The 21,719-nt window shown below is 39.8% G+C and overlaps 1 protein-coding gene across 4 annotated transcripts in view; it reads left to right on the top strand.

Moving 5' to 3' along the window:
- LOC132395384 (disco-interacting protein 2 homolog C) overlaps positions 1 to 21,719 on the top strand; it is a 594,953-nt gene that overhangs the window by 454,210 nt on the left and 119,024 nt on the right. For 3 of the 4 annotated variants that reach the window (XM_059971899.1, XM_059971900.1, XM_059971901.1), the window contains 10 exons: positions 821 to 935; positions 3,264 to 3,403; positions 7,148 to 7,284; positions 11,199 to 11,407; positions 12,747 to 12,861; positions 14,850 to 15,051; positions 15,382 to 15,491; positions 17,773 to 17,853; positions 19,759 to 19,882; positions 20,150 to 20,271. In XM_059971899.1, coding sequence (XP_059827882.1) covers positions 821 to 935; positions 3,264 to 3,403; positions 7,148 to 7,284; positions 11,199 to 11,407; positions 12,747 to 12,861; positions 14,850 to 15,051; positions 15,382 to 15,491; positions 17,773 to 17,853; positions 19,759 to 19,882; positions 20,150 to 20,271 — 1,355 coding nt within the window. The remainder of the gene's footprint in view (positions 1 to 820; positions 936 to 3,263; positions 3,404 to 7,147; positions 7,285 to 11,198; positions 11,408 to 12,746; positions 12,862 to 14,849; positions 15,052 to 15,381; positions 15,492 to 17,772; positions 17,854 to 19,758; positions 19,883 to 20,149; positions 20,272 to 21,719) is intronic. The other variant, XM_059971902.1, reaches the window with a different exon arrangement.

The following is a 21,719-nucleotide window of genomic DNA, read 5'->3' as shown; positions in this document are numbered from 1 at the left end:
GGATGGGTGAATTCTCATACAAGGACAGATTAAATAGACCAGGAGTTTATAGTAATCAGAACTGTTCACAATTCAAATATTCATAATTCTTCCAAGGCATTAGAGAGTTAGATACAGGGAAGATGCCTCCTCTGACTAGGATGCCTAGACTGAGATGAACAGAAAATTAGAAGGTAGTGGATCTTTGGAATTCTCTACTCCAGAGGACTCTGGAGCCTCTGTCATTTATTGGACAAAAGTTAATAGATATTTGAATAGTCAATGATTTGAGTGAGGGATATAGAATTAAAGTAGGGAGTGACACTGAGGTAAAGGATGTCACATGACCTCATTGAATACTGGAGTAAGATCGCCTGTTACTGCTTTTATTCTTGATGTCTTTCTGTTCAACAATTTGGGCTGGGTCTTGAGCAGTCCAGAAGAGGGTTCTTGGCCCAAAACGTTAACTTTTTATTCTTTTCCATTGATGATGCCTGATCTGCTGAGTTCCTCTGGCATATTGTGAGTGTTGAATTAGTGTTTTTGTTTTTGTTAACCACAGAATGGGACCAGACTTCTTAGGATTGTCCTTCTTGCATGAGCTATGTAGGGTTAAGTTGCTCTTGGAGGTAGGCACAACGTTGTGGGCTGAAGGACCTTTACTGTGCTGTACTGTTCTATGTTCTGTGTTCTCATTGTAAGTGTAAGTTGTAGGCTGTTGCCCTGCATTTAATTTCAATTTAGCAGTAAGAAAAATACACTAGTGCTTGCATAGTGAAATTTAGATTAGTACCTGATTGTTAAAGCTGTTCTAATATTTTGTTAATGTTTTGCTCCTTAGGGTCTATTTCTTCCTGTGATGCATTCCTGAATGTCTTCCAAAGCAAAGGGTTGCGCCCTGAAGTAATATGTCCTTGTGCCAGTTCCCCTGAAGCTCTCACTGTAGCTATCCGCAGGTATGTCATCACTTGTTTGAAAGTTTGAGGAGAAGAGGAAGGGTTTTGCATCTTCAGGTTTGTTCTGGTGACTGGCCTATGCTTGATAAAACTGCAGCTTTCTATTGATCAAGCAATTCAGATATGAACAAGTATCGTTGATGTTAGTATCTACCGTATTCCTGGTTTGCCTGTCATGGTCTTTATGGCTACACAGATCCACAGCAGTTGGGTTCGAAGCTGTAGTCTCCTCTATTGAATACTCGGCAGAGGAAGGTGTACATCACACTTCCCAGCATTAACTGAGGAAAAGTCAGTGTGGTGTTCAAGGTATTAAATTATTATCAAAGTTCATATACGTCACTATGTACAACCCCGAGATGCATTTTCTTGCAGGAATTCACAGTAAATGCAAAAATACAGTCAATAGAATCAATGAAAGACTTACCCCAACAGGACTGACAAACAATCAATGTGCAAACATAGGAAGAACAAAAGGAAAAATAACTAAAAAAATCAAGATCATGAGATGAAGAGTGTAAAAGTCCGTAGGTTGTGGGAACAGTTCAGTCATGTTTTTCATTCTTTTGTATTTGCACAGTTTGTTGTCTTTGCTCTTTAGTTGTTTGTCCATCCTGTTGGGTGCCACCTTGGATTGAGTCTGCAGGGAAGAAAACAAATCTCAGGGTTGTATATGGTGACATGTATATATATGTATTTTGATAATAAGTTTACTTTAAACTTTTGAATGAGGACTCGTAAGTCCCTTTATACCTTTTGATTTCTGGATTTTCTCCTCTTTTAGAAAACAGTCTAAGCCTTTAATCCTTCTACCAAAGTGCATGGCCTTACACTTCTCTTCACTATATTCTTTGTAGAGAAATATAACACACTTAAACAATCTTTTACTGTTGATCCAATATCTGTCTTCACATCAACCCATATATAAATCCTCTTTAGAACAAAAAATGTGGGACATTTTCCATTAAATATTTAGTGTGTGAATATCTAGTAGGAGAGCTAAGAAAAAGGACCCAAGTGGCAACTTTTTCCATGAAGAGAGTGGTGGATATGCAGAACAAGCTGCCAGAAGTGATAGTTATTCATATATGCAGGTACGTGAGAAGGAAAGGCATAGAAGGATATGGGGCAAGAGATTCTGGGGCCAAGTCCATGGTCCAATGAACGAGCTTTCAAGCCGATAAGGTGATAAAGAAGGTGTGTGGCACGTTTGCCTTCTTTGGTAGTGTATAAGAGTAATGAAGTTATGCTGCAGCTTGTATAAAACTTCAGTCAGTTTGCACTTGGAGTATTGTGTGTCGTTCTAGGTGCCCCGTTACAGAGATTGTGCAAAGGAATCACAGGTTTACCAGGATGCTGCCCGGATTAGAGGGGATGGGCCCTAAGAAAAGCTCGGACAACTTTGGGTTGTCTGTCCTAGAATATGGGGGGTGCGGGGCTGATGGAAGACCTAATCGAGGTTTATAAAATTATCGGAAGCATAGACAGGGCAGACAGTCAGAATCTTAACCCCAGAGTAAAAACATTGAACACCAGAGGGTATGCTTTTCAGATTGGGGGCAAATGCCCTGAGGGTCAAGGTTTTCACACAGGGAGTGGTAGATATCTGCAATTAGTTACCAGGGATAGTAGTGGAGGCGATACCCGGAAGTACGGGATATTGACAATACTCGGATATGTAAACTAGGATATGCTTCAATTAATAATCCATTTACAACGCTGTTTCTGGGATTTAAGGACCTGCATTATAGGGAGAGGTTGATTAGCTTTAGACCTTATTCCCTGGAGCAGAGATTTGATAGAGGAGTGTAAATAGGGAAATGCAAGCAGTCTTTTTTTCCACTGAGGTTAGGTGAGACTAGAAGTCACAGATTAAGGACGAAATATGAAATATTTAAGGGGAAATCTGAGGGGGAGCATTCACTCAGAAGGTAGTGAGAGTGTGGAACAAACTGCCAGCGAAAGTGCTGGCTGGGGGTTTTATTTCAACATTTAAGAGTATCTGGATAGGTACATAGATGGGAAGGTTTATGGAGGCCTGTGCTGCAGGTGCAGGTCAATGGGACCGGGCAGATTAATAGTTCAGACTAGATGGGCCAATGGGCCTGTTTCTATGTCCTAGTGCTCTTTGACGCTGATGCACATGAAGAAGACATTTAATGTAAATTGGCATGATGATCCAAATGACATTGTGGGCCGAGTGCTCTCTCCACTGCTGCGCTGTTTTATGTAGGTAAGTAGGCCGAAGCAGACAGCTTGTTTGGCATTGACGAGCTGGGGCAAAGGGCTTGCTTCCCTACTGTATAACTCCATCTCTCTATATTTTAGGCCGACAGATGATACCAACCAGCCTCCTGGTCGAGGCGTTCTCTCCATGCATGGCCTGAGCTATGGGGTAATAAGAGTGGACTCTGAAGAAAAGCTGTCTGTTCTGACTGTACAAGATGTTGGAATGGTGATGCCTGGAGGTATGGCACAGTGGAGTACATTTACAGTGCTGCTTTTTCAACTCAACATGGAGATTAAGCTAATCAGCTTTAAATGCACCGTGCTTTTTAAAATCGCGACTGTGCGTGCATCAAATGTATCAATAATGTTTAGGCAGAAGAAGTCTGTAGAATACATTTCCATGTTAATTTTGCCGAATAGTTGGATGATGAATAGTGAAGCAATATAAATGAATGAATTGTTATGTTATGCTAGTGTGATGCTAAGTTGTTGGTGAGGTGCAAGTGTTAGATTGTTATTAACAGACTTTAAAACTGAAGAAATAGCATTTCTTCATTCATTATTTTACAACTGTCTAAGTGAGCACTTTAAGCAAACAAAAAGTGCAGATGTTATTTAAATTTAATTTTACAAAATATAATTCTTGTTTATTTTTGCATATCCTGACAAGGAATGAAATTATAGTAGCAATATTCCACTTGATATCAGAGGTAGAAAAGACAACATTAAGATGTCCATACTAGATTTATAAAGTGTAGAATTAGACCCAATGGAAGTTAAGTACTGTACATAATCCCATATTCCAGCACTTAGCCAGTAGCCTTTGATGCCAGGTTTCATCTAAATATTTATCCAGTGTTGTGGGAGTACCTCCCTCCAGCACGCCCACAGGTCATACAGAGTAGGCTTCTATACCCCAATGACCAAAATCATTCTCCCTCAGATTCTCCTCCAGCTGTCTTATCCCTCACTTTAAACCTATGTTCTCTGGCTAAAGACACACCAATTAAAGGGAATTTGTTCTCCCTATTTAAGCCACTGATAATTTTGCCTTGTGCACAATGGGTGTGTTTTTCATTAAAAGCGAACCCGCAGTCTCTCAAGGCCTCTCCATTTTTTCATCTCAATCATTCATTCATCAGAGATTTGTACTAATAGGCGTCCTGGTGCTATGCACAAACATGTTATTGCATTTCAATTATTTTTGTAATTGAACAATTCAAGATGCTCAATAGACTGTGCTACTCAGCTACGAGCTATCCTTTCCACATTGGCCACCTGTTATCCAAGTGCCACAAAAGGCGCTGCCTGCTGCCTCCTTAACTTGATCATCTCTCGTGCCTTTATTGAATATATTGCCCTCACTCCAGTTTTAGAAGAGAATGAATTGAGATCTGTTCCTAATATCATCCAGTGCTGTGGGATTTTCTTTCCTCTTTGTCTTAAGTTAAACCCTAGCAATATTTGCTCATAAAACCAAAATCGCCAGATTCTGCAGATGCTGGAAATCCAGAGTAACAAAATGCTGGAGGGACTCAGCATGAATGGAGAGGAAAGAAGAGTCAATGTTTCAAGCAGAAACCTTTCATCAGGACCCTTCCTCTTGTGTTTTGCTGTTAAAATACTGTACTTCCACCCTTGGCAAGGAAGATGCCCTTTGTCTAGTGTCAGATTCAGAAGAGACCAACTGCCCTTTTTGCACTTTCCCTTTGATTTTGTACCAGCTTATGCCCAGGTTCCTAAATAAGGCTTAAACATGGACCTACTGTATACAGTTTGTCATGGAGATAATTCGGAAAATGTGTAGCGTGGATGTTTGATGGTTGGGTAGAGTTGTTCTCCAATCTTGGTGATTTACTTGCAAATGATTCATCACCATACGAGGAGACGTTATCAGTGTGTTGTCAACTGTATTCTGTCTTCCAAATGCTTGGTCTTTATATACTTATGAATCAGTTGATTGGTTGTCATTACGGAAACTTAGTGGTAATGTTGGGAGGATCCATGAATGGTAAAGTGGCATGATCATCTCCCCCTAGTCTCTACCCTTAAAGAGTGAGAGGGGCACAAATTCGACTGAAACTCCTGGCGTAAGCAAACATAGGGCATGCAAGACAATTCCTAGAAGGGTGGTTTTCCTTAAACAATTCTGTAAACAGACGTGCAGACCTCAATCCTATTTGTGCAAACTTAAGAACGGAGAACAACTCAAACCGACCATATATCTTGGAATCTTAATCAATACAATTCTTTGTGTTTCTGCCAGTTAATTAGTATCCTTTTAAATGTACTATGCTTCATATGGTTCTCAATCTTCAGTCTGTTCTAGCGATGATTTGCAGGGTTAATATTAACAGTTATGAATTAGTATGAAAAGGTTCCAAATTGCAGAGGAGTATTTAATGAACCTCATTTTCACTAATCGCAGAATGGTAATCACTTTCAGTTCCTGTTTCGTTGTCCTTGGTTGCTAATATATCAGTGCACATTATCTCACATTTGTCTGTACCTGAAATCATCTCTGTAGCTAGCTTGTTTAACTTCTCCTTGCTCCTTTCAAGTCCAGAAGGTCCAGTTACACACTTATGTAGTTTGCTGCCTTATTTGGTATTTGAGGCATGTCTTCGATTGTTAGTCACTGCCTTCCTTAGACAAATCTATATTTACTTTTCATTAATTATTTATCTGTTTATATATTTGTAGTTAATTTTGTATGAATCCTATTTCACATTATCAAGTGGGCATTCCTTCTGAATGCATTCTGAAAATCTGATGGCTTGGGTCTGCTAATTGAATCAATTTCTGAAAGGACTCCAGAAGATTGGGCCTGTATTGCACTGAAGCCATGGTAACCTGGTGTAATTGATGATATAGCCCCATAAAATATTCCCATATGTACTTATTGCTTGTACATCAACCACCTCGTAACTCTATAGTTTACAACTGTTTCCTGTATCACATATTCCTGAGAGTGTGCTGACTCTCCCTGTGTATACATCGGAGAATATTTATTTTTCCTTGATAGCTGTCAGAGGTTCTGAGAGCTATCAAGGTGATGGTGAACGGGTGCAGAGGGCGCAAAACGGATTGATTGCAGATGCCGGGAAACTGAACTAAAGCAGGAACTGCTGGATGTACATTCAGCTATCAAGGCTGCACTCAGAGATAGAGGAAGAATTAATAACTTGGCATCTGATAAAAATTCTTCACCCTGAAATGTTAATTCTGTTCTCAGACCTTTAGCCAATTGACTAATGGGAATACCTTCCCTCTGTAAGTTCACAGATAGTTGTCAGGGATACTAGTACAGGCAGATACATTAGGGGCATTTAGACTCTTAGATGGGCACATGGTTGATAGAAAACTGGAGGGCAATGTGCAAGGGAAAGGTTAGATTGCTCTTAGAGCAGCTTCAAAGATCAGCACAACATTATGTGCTGAAAGGGCTGGACTGTGCTCTAAACGTTCCATGTTCTATTTATGAAAGTTTTGTTGCTGAATTACGGTTCCCAGTCCATCTGCCTTTCTGCAAGTGTGACGTGTGTTATAATGCCAGAAGATGTCTTTTTACTCTGTAGACATCAGGCGTTGTTCATAGTACCAACTTTAAATGGAAATGAAGCATTGTATTAGGTCTCACTCAAGGGGGAAGTAAGAACTTTTGGAGGGAAATAGTCTGTCAATGCTTCTCGTCAGGAACATTTACCTGGATCAGTCCTTCATCAGTTCTAGATGAAGGGTCTTGCCCTCAGAAGTCAACTCCGCAGATGCTGCTTGATCTGCTGAGTTCCTCCAGCTTTTTGTGTATTGCTGCAGGTTCCATCAAATGCAGTCTCGTGCCTCCAAAAGCACACCTCTGCTGGATTAATTAACAAATTAAGTATAATTGCCTATGCATTGTTTTGCTTTGACTTAACTGATATTAGCTCTGTCTTTGTAAGTTTTGCTGAGTTAATCTTCCTTACACTTGTGCTTCTCTGCAGCTGTGATGTGTGTTGTCAGACCGGAAGGAATCCCGTTGCTCTGTAGAACCGATGAAATTGGGGAGCTCTGTGTCTGTTCCATTGCTGCGGGCATGTCCTACTACGGTCTATCAGGGATGACAAAGAACACCTTTGAGGTACAGTCTGTGTCTTTCTTTACAATCCTGGGGGACTATACTGCAGAAACAAATGTGGCATTGCTCTGGCAATCGCAGTGTTGAACAGTCTCAAAGATTCCCATGGTTTTTGCTTCCCAGTTATACAAATACATTAAGCCCAGTGAAGCAGGAGGTTGTGGGCCCATTTAGCTGTGGGGTGAGGTGAGGGTGCAAATTTAAGGGGTCAGTGCCCCGGTAGGTTGGAGGGAACATTAGCACAGTAGGCCAAGAGTGACATCAGCCCAATAGTCAGAAACCTGTTTACTGCCTATATTTTTATTACTTTTTTTACACAGAGTGGTGGGTGCATGGAACACCCTGCCAGGGAGGCAGATACAGTAGGGACATTTAAGGGACTCAGAGACGCACATGGAGGATATAAAATCGAGGCAGCCATGGTGTTGTGCTGACCTTTTAACCTACTCTAAGGTAGATCTAAGCCTTCCCTCCTACATAGCCCTCCATTTTTGAATCATCCGCTCACCTATATATGAGTCACTTTTGCATCTGTCTCTACATTCCCAGTATCACGTTCCATGCACTCCCTGTGTAAGAACAAATACATTTTTTTAAAATGCGGGAAGTAGGTTAGAGTTTGGTCTTTGGTGCTATAACTATGTTGGTCTTGCACTAATGGCCGGGGAGCTTAAGCACTGGACAAAAATCAGTCTGCAAATGAACCTGATTACAGTTTTCTTCACATTTTTCTCTTGCTTCATGAAACAGAATTCAAATCTGAGACCATATATTGTTTGCACTGAACAGTAGGCATTAAATGGATGTTAATGATGAGCTCTTGATCTCATAATCTACCTCATTGTGCCCCTTGCACCTTTTTGTCGATGTTTGCGATACATTTTCTCTATAACTGTAACACCATATTCTGCTTTTTCTTTGCACTCCTTGAATTTTGAAATGAACTGTATGAATGGCATGCAAGCAGAACTTTTGATTGATACATCAGAATCAGGTTTATTATCACCGGCATGTGATGTGCATGTACAATGCAATACATAATATATTAAAAACAAAAGAAAATAATAATAAATAAATTGATTATAATATACATATATTCAATAGATAAAAAAATTGTGCCAAAACTAGAAAAATACTACATATTAAGAAGTGACTAGTCCAAGCTTCAATGTCCATTTAAGAATTGGATGGCAGAGGGGAAGAAGCTGTTCCTGAATCACTGGGTGTGTGCCTTCAGGCTTCTGTACCTCCTACCTGATGGTAACAGTGAGAAAATGGCATGCCCTGGGTGCTAGAGGTCCTTAATAATGGACGCTGCCTTTCTGAGACACCGCTCCCTAAAGATGTCCTGGGTACTTTGTAGGCTAGTGCCCAAGATGGAGCAAGATGGACTAGATTTACTACCTTCTGCAGCTTCTTTCAGTCCTGTGCAGTAGCCCCACCCCCCATTCTAGACAGTGATGCAGCCTGTCAGAACGCTCTCCATGGTACAACTGGAAGTTTTTGAGTGTATTTGTTGACATGCCAAATCGCTTCAAACACCTAATGAAGTATAACCACTGTCTTGCCTTCTTTATAAATGCATCGATAATGTTGGAACCAGGTTAGTTCCTCAGAGATCTTGACACACAGGAACCTGAAACTGCTCATTCTCTCCACTTCCGATCCCTCTATGACCATTGGTATGTCTTCCTTCGTCTTACCCTTCCTGAAGTCCACAATCAGCTCTTTTGTCTTACTGACATTGAGTGCCAGGTTATTGCTGCAGCAACACTCCACTAGTTAGCATATCTCACTCCTGTACACCCTCTCGTCACCACCTGAGATTCTACCAACAATGGTTGTATCGTCAGCAAATTTATAGATGGTATTTGAGCTATGACTGGCCACACAGTCATGTGTATAGAGAGAGTAGAGCAGTGGGCTAAGCACACACCCCTGAGATGTCCCAGTGTTGATCGTGAGTGAGGAAGATATGCTATCGCCAATCCACACAGATTGTCATCTTCTGGTTGAGAAGTCAAGGATGCAATTACAGAGGGAGGTACAGGGCCCAGGTTCAGCAACTTCTCAGTCAGGATTGTGGGAATGATGGTATTAAATGCTGAGCTACAGTCGATGAACAGCATCCTGACATAGGTGTTTGTGTTGTCCAGGTGGTTTAAAGCCATATGAAGAGCCATTGAGATTGTGTCTGCCGTTGACCTATTGTGGCGATAGGCAAATTGCAATGGGTCCAGGTCCTTGCTGAGGGAGGAGTTCAGTCTAGTCATGGCCAATCTCTCAAAGCATTTCATCACTGTAGATGCGAGTGCTACTGGGTGATAGTCATTAAGACAGCTCACGTTATTCTTCTTTGACACTGGTATAATGGTTGCCTATTTGAAGCAAGTGGGAACTTCTGCCCATGGCAGTGAGAGTTTGAAAATGTCCTTGAATACTCCGTCTAGTTGGTTGGCACAGGTTTTCAGAGCCTCACCAGGTACTCCATCTGGACCTTCTGCCTTGCGAGGAAAAGACAGTCTAACATTGGCCTCTGAGATCGCAGGGTCGTCAGGTGCAGCAGGGATCATCACAGCTGTAATTGTGTTCTCCCTTTTAAAGCGAGCATAGAAGGCGTTGAGTTCATCCGGTAGTGAGGCATCGCTGCCATTCATACTATCGGGTTTCACTTTGTAGGAAGTAATGTCCTGCAAATCCTGCCAGAGTTGTCGTGCATCCGATGTAGCCTCCAACCTCGTTTGAAATTGTGTCTTCGCCCTTGAAATAGCCCTCCGCAAATCATACCTGGTGTTCTGGTATATGTGACAATGATAAGCCATTACCTGCTCCCTGCTTGCACTGGTACCAGGTGTACAATTCATTTGTGGGTCTGCTTCCAGACATATCAAGCCTTACAGAATGGTGGATAGTCAGTCCAGTTTGTCTTATGTGACCAGCAGAGCGTTGCTTTCCCCTCCCTGCTCCTGTCCTGTAGTTTCACTCACCTCCACAGTTACCTTTTCTGATCACTATACTGTGACGGCCTTGTGGGTACCCGCTTCCCAGCATTCAGTGCAGTACTGATGAGATGGTCAGGGGCTCTGCAAAGAGACTCCGATGAAAATCGCTGAGCTTTTGTTTGTCTGTGAACTAATGAGATTCTGACTTTGAACTTTAGTATCATGCCATAGTGTATTTAGTGTATTACATATTTTGGACAAATTTACACATTTGTTCCAATGTTCCAACTTTGTGCAGCAAGTGTTTAACGACTCAAAAATGGCCTGAAATTCAATTTCTATTTTTGGGAGATATTTTCTTAGAGAAAACTCCTTGCGCTATTTAAGGATGACATTTCTGTTCAGTTTGATGAATACGATTGAAAATGAGTTCTTTTACAAGAAATTTTCCATCGGTCCTCATCTTTGTGGGACATAATTAAAAATACCCAAAAATTATTTTAAAATAATACAGAACCTAAATTATACATTGGTGAACTGTATCCATTTCCTAATAATGTAGGAAAACTTAATAATCAAGTTCTATATCAGAAGACTTGTCTGTTTAAAAAAATATATATTTAAAGTCTGTTCAAAACCACAAACAAGCAGAATTAATAAAACTATCAGTGGTAGTTAATTCGATCTGGAGTCTGGGCTCTGGTGCAATTTATTTCAAAGTAGCAAAATTAATGTCCAAAAGCAATTTAAAATACAGCAATATTTCACACTACTACCTTTGAAGACTGACCACCGATACTTTAAATTGGATGTATAAAAGGGATTTGATATCTTATAAATATTACTTTAGTTGTTAGTGCCCTTTCTCTTCATACTGTATAAATACCCATTGTGCAACTTCCTTGTTATGTGACGTGTTTTAATGTTCATCTGTTTATTGATTCTTCTGCCCACCACCTTTATTTCCTGTTCCAGATGTTTCCTATGATGAGCTCAGGAGCTCCGGTCAGTGAATATCCTTTTGTCCGAACTGGACTCTTGGGCTTCGTTGGCCCCGGTGGGATGGTGTTTGTGGTGGGAAAAATGGACGGTCTGATGGTCGTCAGTGGGCGGCGACACAATGCAGATGACATTGTGGCAACGGCACTTGCAGTGGAACCAATGAAGTTTGTCTACAGAGGAAGGTCTGTGTCTGTGCTGGCTTGTAGAATGTAAAGAGAGTTTATCCTGCAAACTGTTTTGCTTTGAAGCCAAATTCTGTGTGCCAGCATTAACTGTACAATTCAAGTTGCTGAAAGTAAATATATTGTTGTTGTTTTTTGATGGAAGGTGATGGTCTTACGTTTAACTGTTACAGTTCGTAAGTTCGATTATCTCTAAAAATTTTGACTGAGACAAATCAAGTGCTTAGAAATTCAGTAACAAGTGTAGCATTGCGTCCCAACTTCAAACTCAAAGCCTTAGACAATGAAGCTTTTCATATGGCTTCTTCACCGATCTGCCTACATGTGTTGCCTCTTCAAGGAAACTACGTTCTTGTACCACTATACCTTGCTGTTCCCCAGGACCCTGTATGCCATGGCCTGATTTCACATATCATAAAGCATCTCCTTGTATTTGTTTGATTCTGATTCCAGCTGCCATTCTCTTGTCCACCCTCCCTATTTTTTCTAATTATAAGAAGACCATCTTCTTCACTGACCACTCAGCCACCAGTTTTGCATTCTTCTTAATCAAATTGATTACATTTTCTTCCAATTCGGTAACAAATAATAAAGGGCCAAGCATTGATCCCTGTGGCAAAAATCTAAAAGGCAACCACTCTGTCTCCTAACACCAAGCCAATTTTGTAATGGGTTTGCTAACTCACCCAAGATACCATGTACTCTAACCTTCTGGGCCAGCCGATCGTGTAAATTCTTGTCAAAGGTCTTGCTAAAATCCAGGTAGACAAGGTCCAGCATCTTGCCATTGTCAATCCTTTTGGTCACCTCCCCAAAAGCTAAATAATTTGATCAAAACGTTCCTTTCACATTAACTGAAAGAAAAAACTCATGTATGATAAAATTAAATCTTATAGAATTTTAACTAAATTTTTCATTGACTTGTAATCATCATGATAGTTATTGAAGAAATGTGTATAACATACATGTGGAGCTGTTTTGACATTTACTAGTTTAATTACCAACTAAAAAGGTTAAAAATTATTTATTAACTTCAAAAATTTCACTGAGAAATAAGACTAGTCATAATACCCTAATCTGAAGGAACAACAGTGATAAATAACTGTGAAACAGTTACTTAGGTTAGATATCAGAGTTTATGGTGGGACATTAAGCCTTTTGAAAAGTGACAAGTTTGCATATTGATCCATTTGACTCTATGAGTTAAATCCAGATGAAGGACTAAACAATGACCAAAAATAAAGGGAAGGTCACAGTAACACGAATGAATAAGAACAATAATTGTTGTTGGATTACACATGGCAGTCATTTAATTTGATTCATCTTTGTTTGTTAACAGAATAGCTGTGTTTTCTATAAATGTTTTGCATGATGAGAGGATCGTAATCATTGCTGAACAGAGACCAGATTCTACTGAGGAGGATAGCTTTCAGTGGATGAGTAGAGTCCTTCAGGTAAAGATGATCATCAAAACTACATTTGACTCAAGTTTGGCAAATGGGAATCTCAGGGTAGTATATGGTGACATATATGCACTTTGATCATAAATTTACTTTGATCTTCGATAAGTCTCTGACATTCTGACAACGAGCTGAGACTCAGTTATTTGGTTGGAGATCATACCTAAGGTTTAAAAAGGCTCCGATTATTGTGTCCGGTGATCATTTCATTAACTGCGGAAACTTGGATGAGGAGAGGATTGAGCTTACCAGTGATGTTGCTATCAATAAGTTGTGCAATGAAATCGAATAATAAAATGCAACGCACACACAAATTGCTAGAGGAACTCAGCAGGCCAAGCAGCGCCTATGGAAAAGGGTCAATGTTTTGAGACCCTTCATCTAGACTGGAAAAAACTTAGAGCAAGAGTGTGGGAGAAGGAGAGGATGCAGTCCAATATAGCAGGTGATAGGTGAAACTGGGAGGAGGGAGGGGTAAAGAGCTGGGATGCTGATAGGTGAACGAGAGAAAGGTTTGGACAAGGGGGAAATCTGATAGGAGAGGGGAGAAGACCATGGAAGGAGAGGAAAGGGGGTGGAGCGCCAGAAGGAGGTGATGGGCAGGTAAGGAGGTGAGGTGAAGGAAGGAAGGAAGTGGGAATGGGGAAGGGGATTGGAGGCTACCCAGATAGATTATAAGGAATTGTGGCTCCAACCTGGGTGTGGCCTCATCGCGACAATAGAGGAGGCTGACATCTCAGAATGAGAATGCGAAGTAGAATTAAAGTGAGTGGCCACCAGGAGAACTCACTTTTTCTGGCAGAATGTGTTGGTGCTTGGCAAAGTGGTCTCCCAATTGTTGGGTCTTACCACTATACAGGAGGCTACACTGGGAGCACTGGATACGGTAGATGATCCCAACAGACCCACGGGTGAAGTGTTGCCTCACCTGGAAAGACTGTTTGGGGCCTTGACTGGTGAAGAGGGAGGAGGTGTAGGGGCAGGTATGGCACGTGTTCTGCTTGCAAGGGTAAGTACCAGGAGGGGGATCAGTGGGGAAGGACAAGTGGACAAGAGAATTGTGTATGGAGTGATCCCTGCAGAATGTGGAAAGTGGGGGGAGGGAAAGTGGGGGTGCTTGCTGGAAGGATCCCATTGGAGATGGCGGAAGTTATGGAGTATTATGTGCTGGATGCAGATGCTGATGGGGTGGTAGGTGAGGACAAGAGGAACCATATCCCTGGTGGGGATAATAGGCTGCATGACTTGAGATCAGAATGCATACTGAAGCTGCATCGGCAATGAGAAAGCTCTTGGAATTATACATAGCTTTTAGATAATTGAAGAAAGCTAAATACAAGAAGAAATGCTTTCACATAAGTGCTTCCTTTTTGCAGAGTTACAGTTTTGCCAATGTTATTTATCTGTTGGATCTATTGTTGAATGGAATCCTTTCAAAATATGCTGGCGGGACTTAGACATTGTTGATCATTACACTTCCATCAGCACTGATTTCAGAAAGAGATTTTCTCCTTATACACCTATACTGGCAAATGTTTAATTAGCATCAAGTTAACCTTTGTTTGTATTGGTGTCACTTTTATTTTATTAACTTAGATTAGCCAGCGGTTATCTTTGAAAACATGCCTTTTACTGTATATATTGATCATGTTTCTACAGACCACCATCCTTGAGGTTACTCAACAGTGCTATTATTCTGTTATAATGCTTTCTTCGGGGCTGGTGTAGAAGCCTTGTGTGTTGGGCAACAGAGTTCCTCAATCGTAACCTTAAGATAGCAAACTTTATTCAAAGAAAACTCATGCAAAAAACCCTTAATGATAGAAACAATGACAGCAATGAATTGATATGGAAGTAAGCCAAATATGCTGTCCCTCTTCTTCAGATTTTATTCAGATATGTTGATGATGCTTGTAGTTTTTTTTTGACTTGGCAATGAGGAAAATGATTGTGTATTAATTTTCATTAATGATTTTTTAAAGGCAATCGACGGTATTCATCAAGTAGGGGTTTACTGCTTGGCTCTGGTACCAGCTAATACCCTTCCAAAAACTCCTCTGGGTGGTATACACCTCTCTGAGACCAAACAGTGCTTTCTAGAAGGTTCTCTCCATCCTTGCAATGTGTTAATGTGTCCACACACATGCGTAACAAATCTGCCCAAGCCAAGGCAGAAACAACCAGGTAAAGATCTTTGCTTCCATAAGCTCAATGTTAAAATACATCCATGAAAAATAATTAAACGGATAACCAGTAATTTGTGTGTAACAATGGGTAGAATATTCTTTTCTTCCTTTTAATATAGCTTTGTTTATTAAAAGCTAGATTCAGAAGCACTGAATTAAAATAAATGAAATATGGTTAACAGCTGCATCTCTTAGTCTGGTTGTGCACCAGGTAGTTTGGAGTGTACCACCTTGTGGTACAATATGGCTGCAGACTTACTACTGCTTATGCTTTCTGGTGGATACTCTTTGCTGACAAGGTTTCTCTGGGATTTCATGCTCACTGCAGAGATCGGTCCTGCTTCGGTAATGGTAGGAAATCTAGTATCAGGAAAGAGAATCGCCCAGGCCAGTGGAAGGGATTTGGGGCAGATTGAAGACAATGACCAGGGCAGAAAGGTGAGCAGAACTGTACTCTGGCACATTCCAAGTGAGACATCTTCTGAGCGGTCTTGACTCCAATTTGATGTAAAAATGAAATTGACAAAATTATGGATCATAATGTTGGATAAAGGTCAAAAATTTGCAGCCCTTGCGGTAGATTGCTGCTATGTTAAATGCAGTAAAATCAAACGCAAGATTTTCCTCTGGAACCAAATTAATTCTGCCGAACAATTTGTTTTCAGTAGTAAATGTTCTTGTCTTGATTATGCTGTGTAGTCACCTGAACCGGTGTGGATAACTTCACTCACCATTATTGGAAATGGATTCTATGATCTACACACTCACCTCCAAGGACTTTTTAGCAACAGTATTATTTTTATTCACACAGTTTGTCTTCTTTTGCACACTGATGACTTTCAGGCTTTTGTGTGTATAGAGTTTTTCATAAAATTCCATTGCATTCCATTTTGTTCCCTGTAAATGTCTGCAAAAAAAAAATCTCAAGGTAGTATACAGTAATATGTATGTACTTACATAGAACATGGAAAGTCCACAGCACATTTCAGGCCCAAATGTTGTGCCAACCATGTAACCTGCTCTGGAAACTGCCTAGAATGTCCCTACTGCATAGCCCTCTATTTTTCTAAGCTCCATGTACCTATCTAAGAGTCTCTTAAAAGACCCCATTGTATCCGTCTCCACCACCATCACCAGCAGTGCACTCCACACACCCATCACTCTCTGTGTGGAAAACTTACCTCTGACATCCCCCTTGTATCTACTTTCCAAACACCTTAAAACTATGCCCCCTCCTGTCAGCCTTAGGAAAAAGCCTCTGGCTATCCACACGATCAATGCCTCTCATCATCTTATACACCTCTATCAGGTCACCTCTCATCCTCCGTCACTCCAAGGAGAAAAGGCCAAGTTCACTCAACCTATTCTCACAAGGCATGCTCTTGTACTTTGATGATAAATTTACTTTGAATGTTGACGTTTGAACTGAGGGTCACACCCTTCTAGTATTATAACAAGATAACAATCCCAGTTGATCAGTGTTAGAAATCACCAGCCCTGGTTCAGTGTTATGCCACTCTGCGTGGTTATTCCTTTAATATAGCTTGCTGATCAGTCAGATTTCAAGAGCAATTACTGTGAATTTAGAAAATGACTTTAAATTAAGTCTGACAATCTGATAATTAAACTGACCAGATGTACTGTTTTAACATCCAATGCTGTTTTAAAACTAAATTTGTGCCAGATGTTTTTCCTTAAAGAACATTAATTACAGAGCATTAAAACAGAAATTAATTTCAATGTGATGAACATACAAATAAAATAAACATGTATTCCAAATTTCAGTAAGTGTTAATACTACAAATGTACTTGCCAGAGGAGAGAGAACTATAATGTACACCTGGACAATTATATTAGGATGTAAAGACCAGGCACGACAAATGGCCAGAATAGAATGACTTAATAAGGTTACCATGTGAAAAGATATTTCATTTCCACCTCAATCTGTTGTTTTTATTACTAATCCCCCACCTGTCTACAATTTCTTGTTTCAGTGTATGTTTTTTGCTTTCTTGATTCTGCTCAGTTTGAGTCAGGGGAATAACTGGGCTGTGGAAAAAGTTATTTCTAACTTCTGTTGTAATCTTCAATTATCGTCCATCAGTAGTGAGGGTTTCAGCAAGTACATTAGAATAGCCTGAATGAAATTAACTGATTGAATGAGTGTCTGAGTTTCCCAAAGGCAACATTGTTGTTGACCATTGTTTGCTCGTGTGACTGCACTGAGAGTTGGTCATGTAGAGAAGTTCTGAGCTGAGGTTTGCTTTATAGATTTCCAGTAATACCTGATTTGAATTAAGTAAGCTGTACCAGCCATTCTACACCCATTAACTAAAAGCAGATTCAAAGACTAAAGCATCTTGTGTAGAGCTCTGAAGCACGGTGTTTCTAATTTTTTAGTTTTTCTGGCATTTGCTATCACTCTGCTAAATCTCCAGCTACACCTGTTTAAAATAGTCCCACACCTGTATATCTTCTTCTACAGTTATGACAATGGTTATGATGTTGACTTTTGTTTTCCATGACCATTTAAATTTGATTTCCATCAGTTAGGTGTGAAGGGAAGTTAACCAAAAAAGATGACCTTGATTCATCCAATTAGTTTTGAATTGAATAGATATATCAATTTCAACATAATATCTTACCCACTTTTTTCAGAGTAAGTGGGTAATATCTTACCCACTTTTTTTAAACTGTTATCGCTATATTTTTCTTATAGTTTATGTTTCTGGCTGAAGTTCTACAATGGCGTGCACAAACTACTCCCGACCATGTGCTTTTCACACTACTGAACTCTAGGGTAAGTTTTGTATAGTTTCATTGTTGAATAAACAAAGTTATCCATTCCCTGATGATCTCTGAATAGGTTAAAGAGTCTCCTGTCAATAAAAAAACAAACAAAATATTTTATTTATTTTGTGAAGAATTGTAAAGTAGAGGTAAAATATTAAACAGGCAGGAATGTGGCTTAGACTAGCCAATACATTGTGAATAGTTTTTGTCCAGGTGTAATGGAAGGGTCGTAGACTCGTATGAGAATGTAAAGAAGTGGTGGTAAAAATCTGCATAAATTGAACAAATGCGAGATGTTGGAGGCAAGTGATGAAAACAGACAATATATCGGACCAGGACCCTTCATCAGAGCAGCAGAAGTTACAAAGGGGACGCAGTGAGAGAAATTCTCACTGAACTCCCATCGAAGAGAGGATTTAAACTTCTTCAGGGTAGATGTTCCTCGGAGGGACTTCACAGTGGAGCAGCAAATCATAAACACAAGACATACTACAGATGTGGAAAATGTGCACAAAGTGCCAGAGGCAAGTCAGGGCAAACAGTCAGTTTCAAGCTGAGACCCTTCGTTCCAACTTGTGAAGACTAGCAATGATTGATCAAAGCTTTCAAGATTATGACTACATTTGAATAGGTAGATTTAGTTAAGTTATTTAAAATGTGTCAGGCCAAAAGAGGCCAACAGCATCAGATAGAAGAACAATCTTGTAGGAAATTCTCCAGTAAGTGCATGTAGAATTCCCTACAGCAAGGTGCTGAGGTAAGAATCCCGGATATGCACAGCGGCCACTTTATTAGATGCATGAGTGGGACACAGCGTGGTCTTCTGCTGCTGCAACCCATCTACTTCAAGGTTCAACGTGGTGTGCATTCAGAGATGTTCTTTTTGCATGACACTGTTGTAACATTTGGTTATCTGAGTTACTGTCACTGTCCTGTCAGCTTGAACTAGTCTGGCCATCCCCCTGTCTCATTAACAAGGCGTTTTTATCCATAGAACTGCCACTCACTGGATGTTTTCTTTGCACCATTCTCCGTAAACTCTAGAGAATATAGTGTGTGAAAACCTGATACTCAAATCACCTTGTATTATAACCCTATATAACTGGCACTAACAATCATTCCACAGTCAGTCACTTAGATTACATTTCTTTCCTATTCTGATGTTTAGTCTGAACAACAACTTGACCATGCTTGCATGTTTTTATGCATTGAGTTCCTGCCGCATGATTGGCCGATTAGATATTTGCATTAATGAGCAGGTGTACATAATAAAGTGGTCGCTTAGTGTATATTGGGAGGTGGAAGTGCACATGAGGGAGAAAGAAAGAGGAATAGTCAGCCAGTGCCTCTTCCCCAGGGCACCACTGCTCAGTACAAGAGGACATGGCTTTAAAGTAAGGGGAGGGAAGTTCAAGGGGGATATTAGAGGAAGGTTTTTTACTCAGAGAGTGGTTGGTGTGTGGAATGCACTGCCTGAGTCAGTGGTGGAGGCAGGTACACTAGTGAAGTTTAAGAGACTACTAGACAGGTATATGGAGGAATTTAAGGTGGGGGGTTATATGGTGGGCCGAAAGGCCTATAATGTGCTGTACTGTTCTATGTTCTAAATAGATTTAGAGGCTTGGGAGGAAGTTCATATAGCACATAATACAGATCTATTGGACCCAAGTCCTGTTTCTGGGCAGAAAATATTAGTTCTAAATTAAATGCTATTTCTATAAATGTAATCATGATCTTTTGTTCAGAATATAAAAGAGAAGCAAATTCTGCTTGATGAACTAATTTTCAGAAGTGAATATCCAAGCTGGGTACTGATGACGAGTGTGAATATTGTTCATTATCCCTGAGCAGTTAAGGTGATCATTGAACTGTGAATGAAGTGATCACAAATCACCTTTTATTTTTTTTACAGGGAACAATAGCCAACTCTTTAACATGCCTTCAGCTGCATAAACGAGCAGAGAAAATAGCAGTTATGCTGATGGAGAGAGGACACTTACAGGACGGAGATCATGTGGCTTTGGTATATCCGCCAGGTAGAGTCAGATTATAATTTTTGTTCAAGACCTTTAATATGTCCTTCTCTTCTCGTGGTAAATCTAATGTTTTTTTTTAAATTAGTTATGTTCAGCTGATGAAATACAGGGAATTCCACTTAATCAATCACTTTTTAACATCGTTCAGGTGGCTTTTAGAGACAACCTTACAACTTAGTTTGGTCTGAAGTCTAGGCTGTGCTAACGTGGGACTTTGGAATTTAAAATGCAGATACTGAGTTGAAAAATATTTTGTCCTTCATGCAGGGATAGACTTAATTGCAGCATTTTATGGATGCCTGTATGCAGGTTGTGTGCCAATAACTGTTCGACCTCCACATCCACAGAATATTGCGACCACGTTACCCACAGTGAAGATGATAGTGGAGGTAGGTGAAGACTTTAACATTCCTAGTATGTTCTGTGTTTGAATTCTCAGCCAACTCCTCCCACTATAATTATTGAGGCTGTGTTAGTTCTGACTCAGGTAACAGACATTCTTACTTACTTACTGTGTATTGGGCAGCAATGAATGTCCTCCACCTCTGGTGGGATTCAAGGTTTTCTTCATCCTTCTTTCAATCTTTTTATTGAGTTTCATATAAATATAAAAAAAACATAACAAAATAATGAATAGGTTATGAATACAATAGACTTAAGATTACATTAATAATAGGATAATAATATCCTATTAAACATCAACAACAAAAAAGTACATTAATCAATCAAGTCTATATAATTATATATGAAAAAAAACAAAACTAATCATCAAAAGAAAAAGAAAAAAAAATTTAAAATGTGTGAAAGAAAATATATATATGAAACAAGCACTAAACTAAAACTAACATGGGCAATAATAACAGTTTATAAGTATATGATAGTGTCAAAGAACTCCGGAACTCCATACCTGAACAAGAATAAACAAAGAGAAGGTCTGGGAAAGGCCAAATTAATTCACATGAAAATGTCGGATGAACGGTCCCCAAGTTTCTTCAAATTTAATTGACGAGTCAAAAATTGTGCTCCTAATTTTTTCCAAACTCAGATAAGAAATAGTTTGAAAAAGCCACTGAGACGTGGTAGGAGGGTTTACTTCTTTCCAATTTTGTAATATAGACCTTCTGGCCATTAATGTTACAAAAGCAATCATTCGTCTGATTGAAGGAGAAAACTGATTACCATCCTCATTTGGTATACCAAAGATTGCAGTAATAAAGTTAGGTTGTAAATCAATGTTCCAAATTGAGGAAATGGTAACGAATATGTCCTTCCAATAATTATGTAAAGTAGGACATGACCAAAACATATGGGTCAGTGAAGCCACTTCTGAATGACATCTATCACATTGAGGGTTAATATGAGAATAAAATCGAGCAAGTTTATCTTTAGACATATAAGCTCTATGTACAATTTTAAATTGTATTAAAGCATGTTTAGCACATATAGAAGAAGAATTAACCATTTGTAAAATTTTTTCCCATTTATCTGTTGGTATATTGGTTTTCTTCATCCTGTCAGTAGCTTCCTCTCGGTTTTCGCTACTGGCAATCTTGCGTGTCCTGGGTGGAGACTCAGGAATACCATCGCACTCAAGTTTGTCCAAAAATGCTCTGGAACTCTGTTGAGAAGCAAGTTATGTCAGAATTGTTTCTCAGAATTGATTACTTGACAGGAAGGCGGCATTGGGGGAGAGAGAGCCCATGCCCTTCCAAATCAAAGATCATCATTAGTCTTTCAAACCATTGCACCCATTTTTAAGCAACTACCATTACCATTACCATTACCTTCCATTACCATTACATTCTGACTAGACAAATTCAGATCCCCAGGCTTCCAA

The sequence above is a fragment of the Hypanus sabinus genome, chromosome 6 (assembly GCF_030144855.1).
Source record: "Hypanus sabinus isolate sHypSab1 chromosome 6, sHypSab1.hap1, whole genome shotgun sequence".
Lineage (NCBI taxonomy): Eukaryota > Metazoa > Chordata > Chondrichthyes > Myliobatiformes > Dasyatidae > Hypanus > Hypanus sabinus.
The sequence above is the reverse complement of the archived record's forward strand: the minus strand, read 5'-3'. Positions and strand labels throughout refer to the sequence as shown.